The sequence below is a fragment of the Stomoxys calcitrans genome, chromosome 2, assembly GCF_963082655.1.
Source record: "Stomoxys calcitrans chromosome 2, idStoCalc2.1, whole genome shotgun sequence".
NCBI classification, from domain to species: domain Eukaryota; kingdom Metazoa; phylum Arthropoda; class Insecta; order Diptera; family Muscidae; genus Stomoxys; species Stomoxys calcitrans.
In genome coordinates, this window is record NC_081553.1 from 115,876,203 (window position 1) to 115,891,371 (window position 15,169).

A 15,169-nucleotide genomic window follows, 5' to 3' on the forward strand; every position below is an offset into this window, starting at 1 on the left:
AATTTTAAGCGGCTAGCTTTACTCCTTCGAAAGTTAGCGTGCTTTCGACAATCAGATGGACAGACGGACGGACAGACGGACGGACGAATGGACGGACAGACGGACGGACTGACGGACGGACAGACGGACGGACGGACATGGCTATATTGATATAAAATGTCAAGACGATCGAGAATATATATGCTTTTTGGGGTCTCAGACATATATTTTAAGTAGTTACAAACAGAATGACGAAATTAGTATACCCCATCCTATGGCGTAGGGTATAATAAGATGATAAATATATCTTTGGTGGTGGCAATCCAAAGTTTGTCATGGACTAACTTGGTACGTTTTTACTCGTTATACCCTTCACCACTACTGTGGTATAGGGAATTATAACTTAGTGAATTAGTTAGTAGCACTCAAAAGGAAGAGAGATAGTCCCATTGATAAGTACACCGATCGACTCAGAATCACTTCCTGATTCAATTAGCTATGTCCGTCTGTCTGTCTGTCCGTCTATCTATTTGTCCGTCTGTCTGTCTGTCCATGTTAAATTGTGTACAAACTACAGGTCTCAATTTTCATCCGATCGTCTTCAAATTTGATATTTACATGTTTTTCAGCCTAGAGACGAAGTTTATTGAAATTGGAAAATATCGGTTTAGATTTGGATATAGCATTCGTCCGATTTGCAGTAATAATGCAATTAAATGGTCATTTGTTAACGTATTCTCTTGAAATTTGGTGGGATCGGTTCAAATTTGGATATAGCTCCCATATATATTTTCGTCCGATTTCCAGTAATACAGCAGTAAAATGGTCATTTGTTGACCGATTCTCTTGAAATTTGTTGGAAAGGATTTTCTTCTAACTCTTAATGCTTCTGGTGTATTTCATAGAAATCGGTGAAGATTTGGATATAACTCCCATATATATTTTCCCATCGCCAGACCCACTGCCAGCGCATTTATTGACCAATATTCCCAAAATTTTGTGCAACGGTTTCCTCGACGAATTCCACAATATCCATAAAGTTTGCTCGACATCGGTTCAGATTTAGATATAGCTCCCATGTATTTGTTCATCAGATTTTGGATAATTTGTTGTCATTTGTCAACCGTAGTTATTACATTTTGAACATATTTGCTTTGCTCGAATTTTAATAATCTATCTGGATACATCAAATTTGTTTCAGAATTAGATGTAGTCCCCCTTTTGTGTTTATAGGGTAGGTGTAGGGTATTATAAAGTCGGCACCACCCGACTTTTGGCTTTCTTTACTAGTACAGGTAAAAATTACCCACATTTGCACACCCTTTTATAGCTTTTACAAAACATCTCCATACATTTCTACTTCAAGTCCTACTGAACACCCACGCAATTGCCAATTACAATTATTGAAGGCCATTACTATCTTCATTCATATTTAATCTACAATAGTTCAATAAACAAATTTGGTATTTTCCCTAATCTTTCATCTTTAATCCTTCAACACTTTCGTTAATGTTAATTTAATGTACCTTGACCCCAAGAAAATACTTGTACACTATCTCAATTAATTATTAAATCAATACTTACGATATTTCACCAAATGGCGTAAATGCCTCACGCAGCTGTTGAGTTTCGATTTCTGAACTTAGATCGCCAACGAAAATATGAAATTGTTCTGCAATGAGAGAATAAGAAAAAAAATAGAAAATCATATTAAAGACAGACGCACCAAATAAGCTTAGCTATACAATTTAATCATATGGCTTCCCTATTTCTCATTAAGGAAACTTAAATAATGCGAAAGCGCTTTGCCTTTGCTTCCTCTTTGCCATGACCATAGCCATTGCCATCCTGAATGCCTTTCGGGAATTTGATACACCCTCGTACATTTACTTGAACGCATAAATTCACATGAGATGTGCCAAGAACAAATAATAGACAAAATAGCACTAGCATATAAAGATGAAAATATTAATAAGTCTTATGCCAGTTCTACCAAGAAAATAGGACCAAACGAAATGTTTGTAAATGAAAACATCAAATCAAATGCAATACATGTATATATACATTGCCAAACTAAGAAGGAAAATAAGTTAGAGAACATACAATATTAAGGTGGCTATAAGTTAAGAGTTTTTATTTTATTTATATCAGGAAAGTTGTAGTAGAGTGGAAATCGGTGCCATTCAAATAACATACGAAATTCAATTTTATTATTTAAAGCAACAAGACGAAGTAATGAAAATAGAATGAACTCGCTGATAATCTTCTATTTGTTAGCATAGTTTCTTTATGAAAGAACGATTACATCTTTAAGGGCGATATTCAAGGACCTTATAAAGGGTGATTTTTTTGAGGTTAGGATTTTCATGCATTAGTATTTGACAGATCACGTGGGATTTCAGACATGGTGTCAAAGAGAAAGATGCTCAGTATGCTTTGACATTTCATCATGAATAGACTTACTAACGAGCAACGCTTGCAAATCATTGAATTTTATTACCAAAATCAGTGTTCGGTTCGAAATGTGTTTCGCGCTTTACGTCCGATTTATGGTCTACATAATCGACCAAGTGAGCAAACAATTAATGCGATTGTGACCAAGTTTCGCACTCAGTTTACTTTATTGGACATTAAACCAACCACACGAATGCGTACAGTGCGTACAGAAGAGAATATTGCGTCTGTTTCTGAGAGTGTTGCTGAAGACCGTGAAATGTCGATTCGTCGCCGTTCGCAGCAATTGGGTTTGTGTTATTCGACCACATGGAAGATTTTACGCAAAGATCTTGGTGTAAAACCGTATAAAATACAGCTCGTGCAAAAACTGAAGCCGAACGATCTGTCACAACGTCGAATTTTCAGTGAATGGGCCCTAGAAAAGTTGGCAGAAAATCCGCTTTTTTATCGACAAATTTTGTTCAGCGATGAGGCTCATTTCTGGTTGAATGGCTACGTAAATAAGCAAAATTGCCGCATTTGGAGTGAAGAGCAACCAGAAGCCGTTCAAGAACTGCCCATGCATCCCGAAAAATGCACTGTTTGGTGTGGTTTGTACGCTGGTGGAATCATTGGACCGTATTTTTTCAAAGATGCTGTTGGACGCAACGTTACGGTGAATGGCGATCGCTATCGTTCGATGCTAACAAACTTTTTGTTGCCAAAAATGGAAGAACCGAACTTGGTTGACATGTGGTTTCAACAAGATGGCGCTACATGCCACACAGCTCGCGATTCTATGGCCATTTTGAGGGAAAACTTCGGAGAACAATTCATCTCAAGAAATGGACCGGTAAGTTGGCCACCAAGATCATGCGATTTGACGCCTTTAGACTATTTTTTGTGGGGCTACGTCAAGTCTAAAGTCTACAGAAATAAGCCAGCAACTATTCCAGCTTTGGAAGACAACATTTCCGAAGAAATTCGGGCTATTCCGGGCGAAATGCTCGAAAAAGTTGCCCAAAATTTGACTTTCCGAATGGACCACCTAAGACGCAGCCGCGGTCAACATTTAAATGAAATTATCTTCAAAAACTAAATGTCATGGACCAATCTAACGTTTCAAATAAAGAACCGATGAGATTTTGCAAATTTTATGCGTTTTTTTTTAAAAAAAAAGTTATCAAGCTCTTAACAAATCACTCTTTATAACATACAGAGGATTCCACCACAGCTCATGGGCTAACACGTCGTCGCCATTGAGATATATTTTGTTTTTATACAGGTAAACCTTTAAACGGACCATATTTCATGGATAGAATTATAACTCTTACATAGACAGATATTCCAAATAGTCTTCATAATAAGGACTTTTCATTCAATATCAGTAAATTTGGAAAAGTGAACTGTATAAGACCTCTAAACACTTATTCCGAAAACGGAAGGTTCTGTCGGGAGAACAAGCACCGGTCTATTCGATTCAGTTTCGGGCGAGAGAATAAGGACCGGTACGCCCTAAAGCGCCCCCAAAATGAACTTCATTTCCAATTATGGCAATATGGAGCTCAAATCAACGCAATTTGGGAGCAAAGAACGAGTTTGATATCTATTTTCGGGGCAAAGTGCCGGTGGCCGCCCTAGCCCCAAAACACCCTCCAAACATTTCATATTTCAGACCATAGCAATATGGGGCTCACATTAAATGGATTTGGGAGTACAGCACGAATTTGATATCCATAGTTGAGTCGAAATGTTTGAGTGCCATCCCTCCCGTAATTTTCAAAATCACCATATCTCAGAGATTAGTAATACGATTCGTTTGAAATTCTTTTTTGCACTCTCACAGTCAAAACAAAACATGGTTTCTATTGTTGGGGTTGGGTGCCACGGGGGCCGTCCAAATCCAACCAAATGGGTATATAGACCAATAACGGCAATATAGAGCTCAAACGAAAGGTGCTTAAGAGAAAACAAGTAAAAGCGTGCTAAATTCAGCCGGGCCGAAACCCTCCACCATGGATTGCATTTGTGGAGTTCTTCTTCTGGCATCTCGTCTTTGGCAAAAAGGGATAAAAGAAAGATTTGCTCTGCTATTAGAGCGATATCAAGATATGGTCCGGTTTGAACCACAATTAAATTATATGTTGGAGACCCGTGTAAAATGTCAGCCAATTCGAATTAGAATTGCGCCCTTTGGGGGCTCAAAAAGTGAAATGGAGAGATCGATTTATATGAAGCTGTATCGGGCTATAGACCGATTCGGACCATAATAAACACGTAAGTTGATGGTCATGAGAGGATACGTTGCATAAAATTTCAGACAATTTGGATAGGAATTGCGCCCTCTAGAAGCCCTAAAAGTCAAGTCCCCAGATCGGTTTATATGACAGCTATATCAGGCTATGAACCGATTTGAACCTTATTTGGCACAATTGTTAGATATCATAACAAAACACATCATGCAAAATTTCATTCCAATCGGATAAGAATTGCGCACTCTAGAGGCTCAAGAAGTCAAGACCCAAGATCGGTTTATATGGCAGCTATATCGGGTTATGGACCGATTTGAACTATGCTTATCGTAGTTGTTGGAAGAGATACCAAAACACCATGTGCAAAGTTTCAAATCGGATCAGAATTGCGACCTCTAGAGACTCGAGAAGTCAAGACCCAAGATCGGTTTATATGGCAGCTATTATATCAAAACATGGACTGATATGGCCCATTTACAACCCTACTCTAATGAGAAGTATTTGAAGCGGCTAGCTGTACTCCTTCGACAGACAGACGGACGGACGGACGGACATGGCTAGATCGACAAAAAATGTTACGACGATCAAGAACATATACACTTTATGGGGTCTCAGACGCATATTTCGAGGTGTTAATGGCGAAATAAGTATACCCCCATCCTATGATTGAGGGTACAAAAAAAGAATTTGATATCCAATTGAAGAGCGTTTGGGGAACTGCCCCACCCGAAATTACCTCCCTATAAAATAAAAGCTTTTTGATGTTAAAATTGATAAATTTTCGGGAAATTGATGATATGACTCAAAAGAAAGGTATTTCGGAGTGGAGTAAAAATTTACCCAGAAACCGAGAAGGGACACACTTCTCACACATCAATGAAAGCTTTTCGATTAAAGTTTAAACTCAATGATAATGAACTTTTTTTTATAGCCGAGTCCGAATGACGGTCCGCAGGGCGACCGTCATTTCTTTGGGGAGAATTTTTTACATGACCATGCATGGCAAATGTCGCCTGCATTAAGAGGGTATCACCACCGTTTTATATTTTGTCCGATGTTATCGCCAGGAATTGAACGCAGGCAGGCGCATTTATTATCCGATTTTGCTGAAATTTGGGGCAGTGAGTTGTGTTAGGCTCTTCGACATCCTTCTTCAATTCGGTTTAGATCGGTCCAGATTTGGATATAGCTGCCATATAGACCGATCTCTCGATTTAAGGTTTTGGGGCCATAATAGGCGCATTTATTGACCGATTTCGCCGAAGTTTAGGACAGTGAGTTGTGCTAGGCTCTTCGATTTTTTTTTTTAAACTTGGCCCAAATCGGTCCAGATTTGGATATAGCTGTCATATAGATCGATATCTCGATTTAAAGTCTTGGCCCCATAAAAGGCGCATTTATAATCCGATTTCACTGAAATTTGAAAGAGTGACTTGTTAGGCTGTTCGACATCCGATAGATGTAGTTCGACATTAGATATAGCTACTAAAAAGACCAATATTTTGTTATACACAAATGACTTGTATCTATTAGTATTTGGTCCAAACCGCAACATATTTTAATATAACTGGTATGGGACATAAGGTATGCAATTTTCACCGGATTCTGATGAAAGGTTGTGGTAGGTATCCCGGCCCTGCCGCACTTAACGCCTTTTTACTTGTTTTAATATCTTTTTTTATTGATTTTATTTTCTTATATTTCAATTCAATTTGATTATATTGATTTTATATTAATATAGTTTTTGATATAATTTTTGTTCTTTTCATATGACCCACTTTACAAAATATTGAATCTTACACTTGCCTTCATTGTGAGCCATCCTTATACGTATGTGTTTGTATGTGTGTGTGTGTGCGTTTGTGTGTAGTTATTTATATTCGTGTGTAAACATTATGTAGTATATTTTATGGATATGTATGTACATTTATATAAGTGTTTGTTAGAGTTACGGTGAAAGTATCTCCCAGCAGTCATAAACATTTGTATGAATAGTTATGTGTGTGTAGTATGTTCTTTAACATCCATGCATATATGACATGCACGCGTTCATTTCCAGATATTCGTATACACTCACAAAAGGGTATCCCAATTTGGTAATATGCGTTGGGAACTTAAGAAGGTCACTTAATAGGAATTCGCACAAATCGAAAACATGAACACAATAGTTTGGACACACACACACACACATGTATATATAGAGATAGAAATGGGAAAATTAGCCATCTCTGTACGATATTAGTAGCATATTTTACTCAAAGGTAATTGCAGTTTCTATGGTGATGGCAATGACTTTCCTGTTCAGGGGCATCAATAGAAATGTTCAACATTATTATTGCTGAAGCATAGATTGACAATAAATTGCAGAAAATCGAAAATGTTTTAAATTGTCCAAAAGACCATTGTAGTAGGAGAATATGATTGTTAATAAAATGCATTTCGATATACGATTCAATAGTCTGAAGACTTAAAGGTGTCAGCTAGTTTAAACAAACCTGACCTATGTAAATACATTTAATGTAGATGCCAATATTGTCTTTTGTACCATGATGTTGAAGAATGTGTTGGATTATAGGACTTATCTTCAGTTGTATGAGTTTCTTTTTTATTTTTGCTTCCTGTCATCTAACACCACAATTAAATCAATGATGTCATATGCCACCAATTCAGAACACTCGTCTACTACTCTTTGTTCTGGCAAATATAATCAGCCCTTAATTGACACCCTGTACGTGAAGATTAAAGTTTGGCCCCTGAACATAACTTCTTTCCCTGAATAGTGCTAATTATTTAAGGGTAAGGATTTAAGTAAAAGCAACATCAGCAACATTCTTTTGCCATAGCATTTGCTCGTCCTCACATACACCCACACTTATAACCTTCAGAGCATGGAACATACCTACGCACACACATACAGTATACAAAAAGACATAAACAGACAAATATTTGTGAATTTATGAGTGTGTCTGTTTATGGTACAGAGTTTGTTTGTATTTTGGGCATGAACATTTTCTTTGTCTATACGAGTGAGTATTCGACCAAAGGGGAATGGTGAAAATTTGTAAAACAAACAGGAATTAATATATCGTCGCGACTTAAATATAGACAAAAAGAGCTTAATAAATGTAAATTGAATGGTTGGGAAGCAAACAACATTACATTAATAAAAACCCACACACACACACACACTCTGTATAGGCAGATAACATATATTCTCATTTACACATTTCCACATACAAGCATATGAATATGCATTAACGAATCCATACACAAACACCTCTCACTCCCGCAATCATCATGAAGCTAAAGTATTCGAATATAGCCCCCCAAAAGGACTACGATTAACTACATGTCGAAGACACATGTCTGCCATTGTAATTAATAAGTGGTGGAGCATGCAGAAGGGCAGGAGTTGGTGAAGCAGCACTGCGAGGGGTAAAAAGTTATTATTATTTGTTCAGAAACAATAAATGGCAAATGGAAACAATATACGACTAGTATGTGTGCCCAGTGTGTAACTATGGTTTTGCTATCGACATTCATAAGTTGGCGAGAGCTTTTAACCATATTCATGGTGCCAGAGTTATACTATTTTAGGGAATTTCTAACAAATGAGTATTCAAACATACACATTTTTCGTTCTTAGGAGTAGTTTTAAATGACCTTCAGCTACAATTTTACTATTAAGAGACAATTATTTAAGTCTGTTTTAAGTTTTGACCTGATGATATGTTGGGAACCCCAAGATTTCAGCGAAAAAATCTTAAAAACGCCTTCATCAGGGGCAAGTCAACTGCAACAGCGCTTCCTGACCAAGTGGGCATAATAGAAAGCTCATTTTCCGTTCAGAAATATAAAGTAGTTAAAATATTGGCATTCAATATAAAACTGATTGCAATCGTGATGTAGCAGACATTGTAGGAGTTAATATTACCTTAAGAAACTTGGCAATAAATATAACTTACACCACTACTGTGGTACAGGGTATTTTGACTTAGTGCATTTGTTTGTAACACCCAGAAGGAAGAGAGATAGACCCATTGATAAGTATATCGATCGACAATGAATCACTTTCTGATTCGATCTAGCTAGTCTGTCTGTCTGTCCATGTTAACTTGTGACAAAGTACAGGTCACAATTTTCATCCGATCGTCCTCAAATTCGATGCATCCATTTTTGTTTTGGGCGTAGAGATTAAAATTGGAAAAAATCGGTTCTGATTTGGATATAGCTCCGATCTGTTCGTCCGATTTGCAGTAATAATGTAATAAATTGGTAATGTTTTAGCCGATTCTTTCGAAGTTTAGCAGGAAGGATTTCCTCTTGACTCTCGACATTACTGGCGCATTTCATGAAAATCGGTTAAGATTAAGATATAGCTCTCATATATTATATACAAAATTGAACTTGTGTTTGTTTGTTTGTTTGTTCCGTATAGACTAAAAAACGGCTGAACAGATTACCTTGAAATTTTCACAGATTGTGTAGATTGGTCTGGAAGGTAACATAGGCTACAAAGGTTTTTGATATCGGAAGGATATCAAAATCCCCAAAAGTATGGGATTCAAATGAAAGGTACGAATTTCATACTAAAAATTGAAGAGCCGCCCCAACCCCAAAACCCCCTAAAATAGGTTGTTTGGAAGATCATGACAATATGGAACTCAAATGATAGGTATTAGGGAGTAGATTGCGAATATGGTCAGGAAGGAGAAAAAGGGTTTACAATTTGTTGATTTCGGACCCTCCCCGTTACCTAAAAACACCACCCAAAATCAAAAGTGGAGCGATCGGGACAATATGGGTATCAAACGAAAAATATTGGAAATAGAATACGTATATGGTATTACAATTTCCGTCTAAGTACCCATCGGGCCGCCCCAACACTAAAATTTCCCCCAACAGACATATTGGACGTTCATGTCAATATGGGGCTCAAATGAAAGGCATTCGGGAGTAGATTACGAATCTGGCATACAAAATCGGATCGAAGAATATGGGGGTCACCCTACCCTCAAAAACTCCTTAAATGGGCATATGACCCATCTATCTATTTATGACTATATGGGATTCGGTTTTTTTGTTTGTTCTGTAGAATCAAAAACGGCTTAACCGATTTTTTTAAGTTTGTCTGGAAGGAAATATAGGCTATATAATTTTTAGATATCGGATGGGGGCGGTCCCAACCCCCATTCTCCAACAACGTCATCGAAAACCAAAAGTGGGCCGATAGGCACAATATGGGTTTCAAATGAAAGGTATTGGAGACTAAAAAACGAATATCGTTTAAAAATTTGTGTCCAAGTAGCCAGCGGGCATCCCCAACCCAAAAACTCCTCTACACAGATATATTCGAAAGTATTCGACAGTAGATTACAAATATGGCATACAAAATTAGGTCCTAGTAATGGGAGGTCGCCCCACCCCCAAGTACCCCCAAATGGGCATATTAGCCGACCATGTCTTTATGGGACTCAAATGAAACGTATCTGGGAGTAGATTACGAATATGGCATTAAAATTTGTATTCAAGTCTAGGTGGCGCTTTTGCTTCCAAAAAGTGAAATTATTGATCAATCTTGCCAAAGTTTTGCACAACGCTTTCCTCGATGCCTACCACAATATCTAGCAAGTTTGTTCAAAATCGGTTCAGATTTAGATGTAGCTTCCATATTTATGTTCGTCAGATTGGACCACCGTAGCACAAAGGTTAGCATGTCCGCCTATGACGCTGAACGCCTGGGTTCAAATCCTGGCGAGACCATCACAAAAAAAAATTTCAGCGGTGGTTTTCCCCTCATATTGCTAGCAACATTTGTGAGATACTATGCCACGTAAAACTTCTCTCCAAAGAGGTGTCGCACTGTGGCACTCCGTTCGGAATCGGCTATAAAAACGAGACCCCCTATCATTGAGCTTAAACTTGAACCTATTTTCACTGACTTTCTTTCGATTCTTTCAAAAGCTGCAGTTACTTGCGGTGACCGACCTATAATGTCGATGTCGTTGGCATAGGCGAGTAGCATATGTTCTCTTGTGATTAGTGTGCCATATCTATTCACATCTGCATCTCGTATAATCCTTTCCAGCAGGATATTAAAGAGATCACATGGTAGGCTGTCTCCTTGTCTGAAACCTCGTTTGGTATTAGATGGTTCGGAGAGATTCTTTCCTATTCTTACTGAGGAACGCGTATCAGCAAGCGTCATCCTGCAGGGTCTAATTAATTTTGCAGGGAAACCAAACTCAGACTTGACATACCTTTGAAAGTAAAGGAGCATCGAAAGCGGCTGAGTAGCCAACAAAGAGATAGTAGGTGTTGATTTGTCTATCTCGGGTCTTTTACATTATTTGGCGCATAGTGAATATCTGGTCCAAGGTGGATTTATCAGGTCTAAGGCCGCATTGATAGGGTCAAATTTTCTCATTGATTTTTGGTTTTAATCTTTCACACAGTACGCTCGAGAGTATCTTGTATGCGATATTATTGACTCTCGAAGAAAGTGGTGTTAGTGGCGTATTGAATGTGCCCACTATAGAATACGTACTCAAACTATCGATTCAACTTCAATTTGTAATCTTGTGTATGTGGTTATCAAATATGCAAATTTCCATGCAGGTGATTTCATTTCCTTCCTTTTATTCCTTCCTGTTTCTGCTTGCTGATTATTTATTTAATGATTAGATAAACAAAGTCTAAATTGAAACCCAACATTTTCTGCAAAGCCTTTGACAACTAAGGTCCTTAAGCCAATTGCATTATTGTTAAATATAAGCGTTTGATATTAATATAATTATTTCCCAAGTTAATGGTTTAAATAATCAATTCAAAATTAATGTTGATAATTTGTTAAGCCTTGAGGAAGAAAATTTCAAAACAAATTAATGCTTTCCTTGGATAGGAAAACTTGATCAAATATATATGCACACACACACACACACACACATACAAGTATATTTCCTATGTATTTGCATATAAAACTTATATTAATGTTAATTTTTGATTCTGTGCAAACAAACTTTAGAGAAGAAGCAGAAGCATGCATAATCAACTTAATTTGATAATTTGTTTAAACTTTTGGAGACATATTCCAAATATTAATTCCTCTCTTACGTATGAACATTTTAGGATATTTGAGTTGTCATATTTTTACAAGTTGTTGGTAAGGACATTTTACATTTGGTTTCTCTTGTGTTGTTACAACAATTCATTGTGTAAAATAAGCGAAGCATTGCAGAAGTCATATACGCCCAAGCCTGCTGCACACAATATCACCCAGAAACGAAAATATTAATCAACAACTTTATGGTTGCAAAATCTCGAACAATCACCGCGTACAAATGTATATTTAAATAGCAAAGTGTACATAACCATTTCTATGACACACAAACATACATACCATACAATGCAATGGCAATGCAATCACATATCCTGTCAGTGACGTTGCAAGAGTTAATCAATGGCGTTGTCGCGACATGAATAATAAAAATTTAAGGAAAACGGCACAAATGATTTTTAAAGTGAAAAAAAGTAAAACAAGTAAAAAGGCACTAAGTTCGGCCGGGTCGAACTTTGGATACCCAAAGTGTATATGTTAACCCCCTTTCGCCACAATCTGGTGAAAATTGGATAAATTATGCACCCAAATTCGGCACGGACATTGAGTGGTCTAATATATATTACCATGATTGTTTTCGACTAACGTTGTTGTAAACAATCCATTTTTCATTTCCAGTTATGAATCATTTTAAAAACGGATCGAATTCATTGCGTTTAAGGTGCATATCACAAGCGTTCATTCGGTTTGTTAAATGAATTTCTTTCAATACATGTGGTACCCAAATATCAAGCTTTTTCACCAGTCCAAGACTTTTTATGTGATAATATCGGTTGATTTTGGTATATTTAACTTCTCTCCTATCTCACTCTCAGTTACATGACGATCCAATTCGATTAATGCTTTGATGTGGTCATCATCAACTTCATTTGGCCGACCTGAACGTGGTTCATCTTTAAGTGAAAAATCTCCAGAACGGAATTTGCGAAAACAATTTTGACACTGTCTTCCTTTTAAGGCTTCATCACCATACACATCTCGTAACTTTTTAGCAACCTGCTTCGCGTTTTTTCCTTTACGGAAATATAAAGTAAAATATGACGAAAATGCTCCTTTGAGGGCTCCATATTAAAATTGACGCCAAACAAACAAATGTAAACAAAATTTCGCGCACTTTTCTCTAAAGCGAGCTAAAAGTAACAGCTGATAACTGACAGAAGAATGAATGCAATTACAGAGTCACAAGCCGTTGAAAAATTTTTGTCAACGCCGACTATATGAAAAATCCGCAATTACTTTTTGGGCAAATGTCACTATTCAATTTTATAGAATCAAATATTGGTCTTTTTGGCAGATACGTACAATTATAAACCGATCTGAACCATATGAAGGTCGTATATCGCGATATCGGATATAAAATTTCAGCGTAATCGGGTAATAAATAAAGCTTTTATGGGCTTCAGTCCCCTTATCGGCAGATCGGTCTATATTGCAGCTATATCTAAATATAGTACGATCATAACCATATTTAGGTTGGATGTTGGGAGGTCTTAACCCACTCACTGCTTCAAATTTAAGCGAAATCGGGTAATAAATAAAGCTTTTATTGGCTTCAGACCCCCTATCGGCAGATTGGTCTATATGGCAGCTATATCTAAATACAGTCTGATCCATATTTGTACCATATTTAAGTCGAGTGTTAGGAGGCTAAAAATAACTCAGCGAAATCGCTTAAAAAATAAAGTTTTGTGGGCTTCAGACCCTTTATCGGGAGATCGGCCTATAAGGCAGCTACATCTAAATATACACCGATCTAATCCATATTTAAGTCAGATGTCGGAAAGCTTAAAATAACCCACTGTTGCAAATTTCAGCAGAATCGGGTAATAAATAAAACTTTTATGGTCTTCATACTACTTATCGGGAGATCGGTCTATATGGCAGCTATATCTTAATATATTTCGATCTGAACCATATTTGGCTCAGTTATTGAAAAGCTTTAAGCTACTCACTGTTTCAAATTTCTGCAAAATAAAGTTGTTATGGGCATTAGACCCTTTATCGGAAAATCGGTCTATATAGCAGCTATATCCAAATATGGTCCGACTTGTCCCATTCAAGAACTTAACCGGCGTACATCAAAAAGACGTATCTGTGCCAAATTTCAGCTCAATATGTCAATTTTTTAAGGCTCTAGAGTGATTACAACAGACGGACGGACAGACGGGTGGACGGACAATCGGACAGACACACGGACATCGCTTAATCGTCTTAGAATTTTACGACAATCCGAAATATATTTACTTTGTAGGGTCGGACTAAATGAATATTCCCCCTATCCTGCGGTTTTGGGTATTAAAAAGGTTAAGTTCGAACTTTTTATACCCAACACCATGAATAAATTTACATCCTTTTTTATAAAAACTCCACATAGTAATTTGCAAATGGGGCTGGTCTGGATCATATTTGATTCATGTTCTGCGAACTTTTACTCAAGTCACTGTTTCAGTGAAATCGGGCACCAAATTAATTAAGTTATAATACCCTGTACCACAGTAGTGGTGTAGGGTATAAATATATTGAACAAGGGTGCGTATGGTTAGTATTCGATGATAATAACAACCAAATTCATTATACGACACCTTGGACCCTAAGTAAATTTACTCACGAATATTCCATAAAACACTAGAAGCGAATTTCTATAGAAATGAGTGCTGTCCGATGTAAGTTTATTAAGCTCAATGATAAGGACCTCCTTTATAAAGCGAGTCCGAATGGCATGACGCAGTGAGACACACAGTGGGAGAAAACCGAAAAAAACACAAGTAAAATATATGCCGTGTGAGAATGGGTAAAGATATCTCTTTGAAATTTGAAGTCGTTAGCGCTGAGGTGTAACGAGATTGTGAGCAAACCTTCAAGGTCCTAGGTGATCCGGGCGCCTCTTGGCAGGTTACTTAAATTGGTCACCTCCGCATTTGTAGTCCAATTTTCAAAATTTTTCTTTTACCTACAAAAAAGTTCGTATACAATTTCTCTACTGGTTTCAAGGATATACGAGCTCCCATATATATGTGTTCATCCGACTTGTAATAATAATGCAATAAAATTGTCATTTGTTAACCGATTCTCACGAATTTTACAAGGAAGAATTTTCTCTTGACCCTCGATTTCATGGAAATCGGTTCAGATTTAGATATAGCTCTCATATATATGTTCATCAGATTTGGGGGGATTTGCATAATTTTTCAACGGGTGCTATTACAGTTTGATCGTATTTGCTCGAAATTTGAAACCGATTGTTTTATAACCCATCTGAAACATCCGACAAGTTGTATCAAAATTGGCTGATTGTATAATACACTACACCTACCCTTGTAGCGTATTATACAGTTAGCAACGCCCGATCTTTGCCTTCTTTACTGGTTGTACATGATTTGTATTC

The 15,169-nt window shown here is 37.2% G+C and overlaps 1 protein-coding gene across 3 annotated transcripts in view; it reads right to left on the reverse strand.

Annotated features, from left to right (window-relative positions):
• The window catches only part of LOC106090681 (cytotoxic granule associated RNA binding protein TIA1), a 348,445-nt gene that overhangs the window by 130,443 nt on the left and 202,833 nt on the right, over positions 1 to 15,169 (reverse strand). For all 3 annotated transcript variants that reach the window (XM_059363826.1, XM_059363828.1, XM_059363827.1), the window contains exon 2: positions 1,564 to 1,651. In XM_059363826.1, the coding sequence (XP_059219809.1) occupies positions 1,564 to 1,651 (88 nt within the window). The remainder of the gene's footprint in view (positions 1 to 1,563; positions 1,652 to 15,169) is intronic.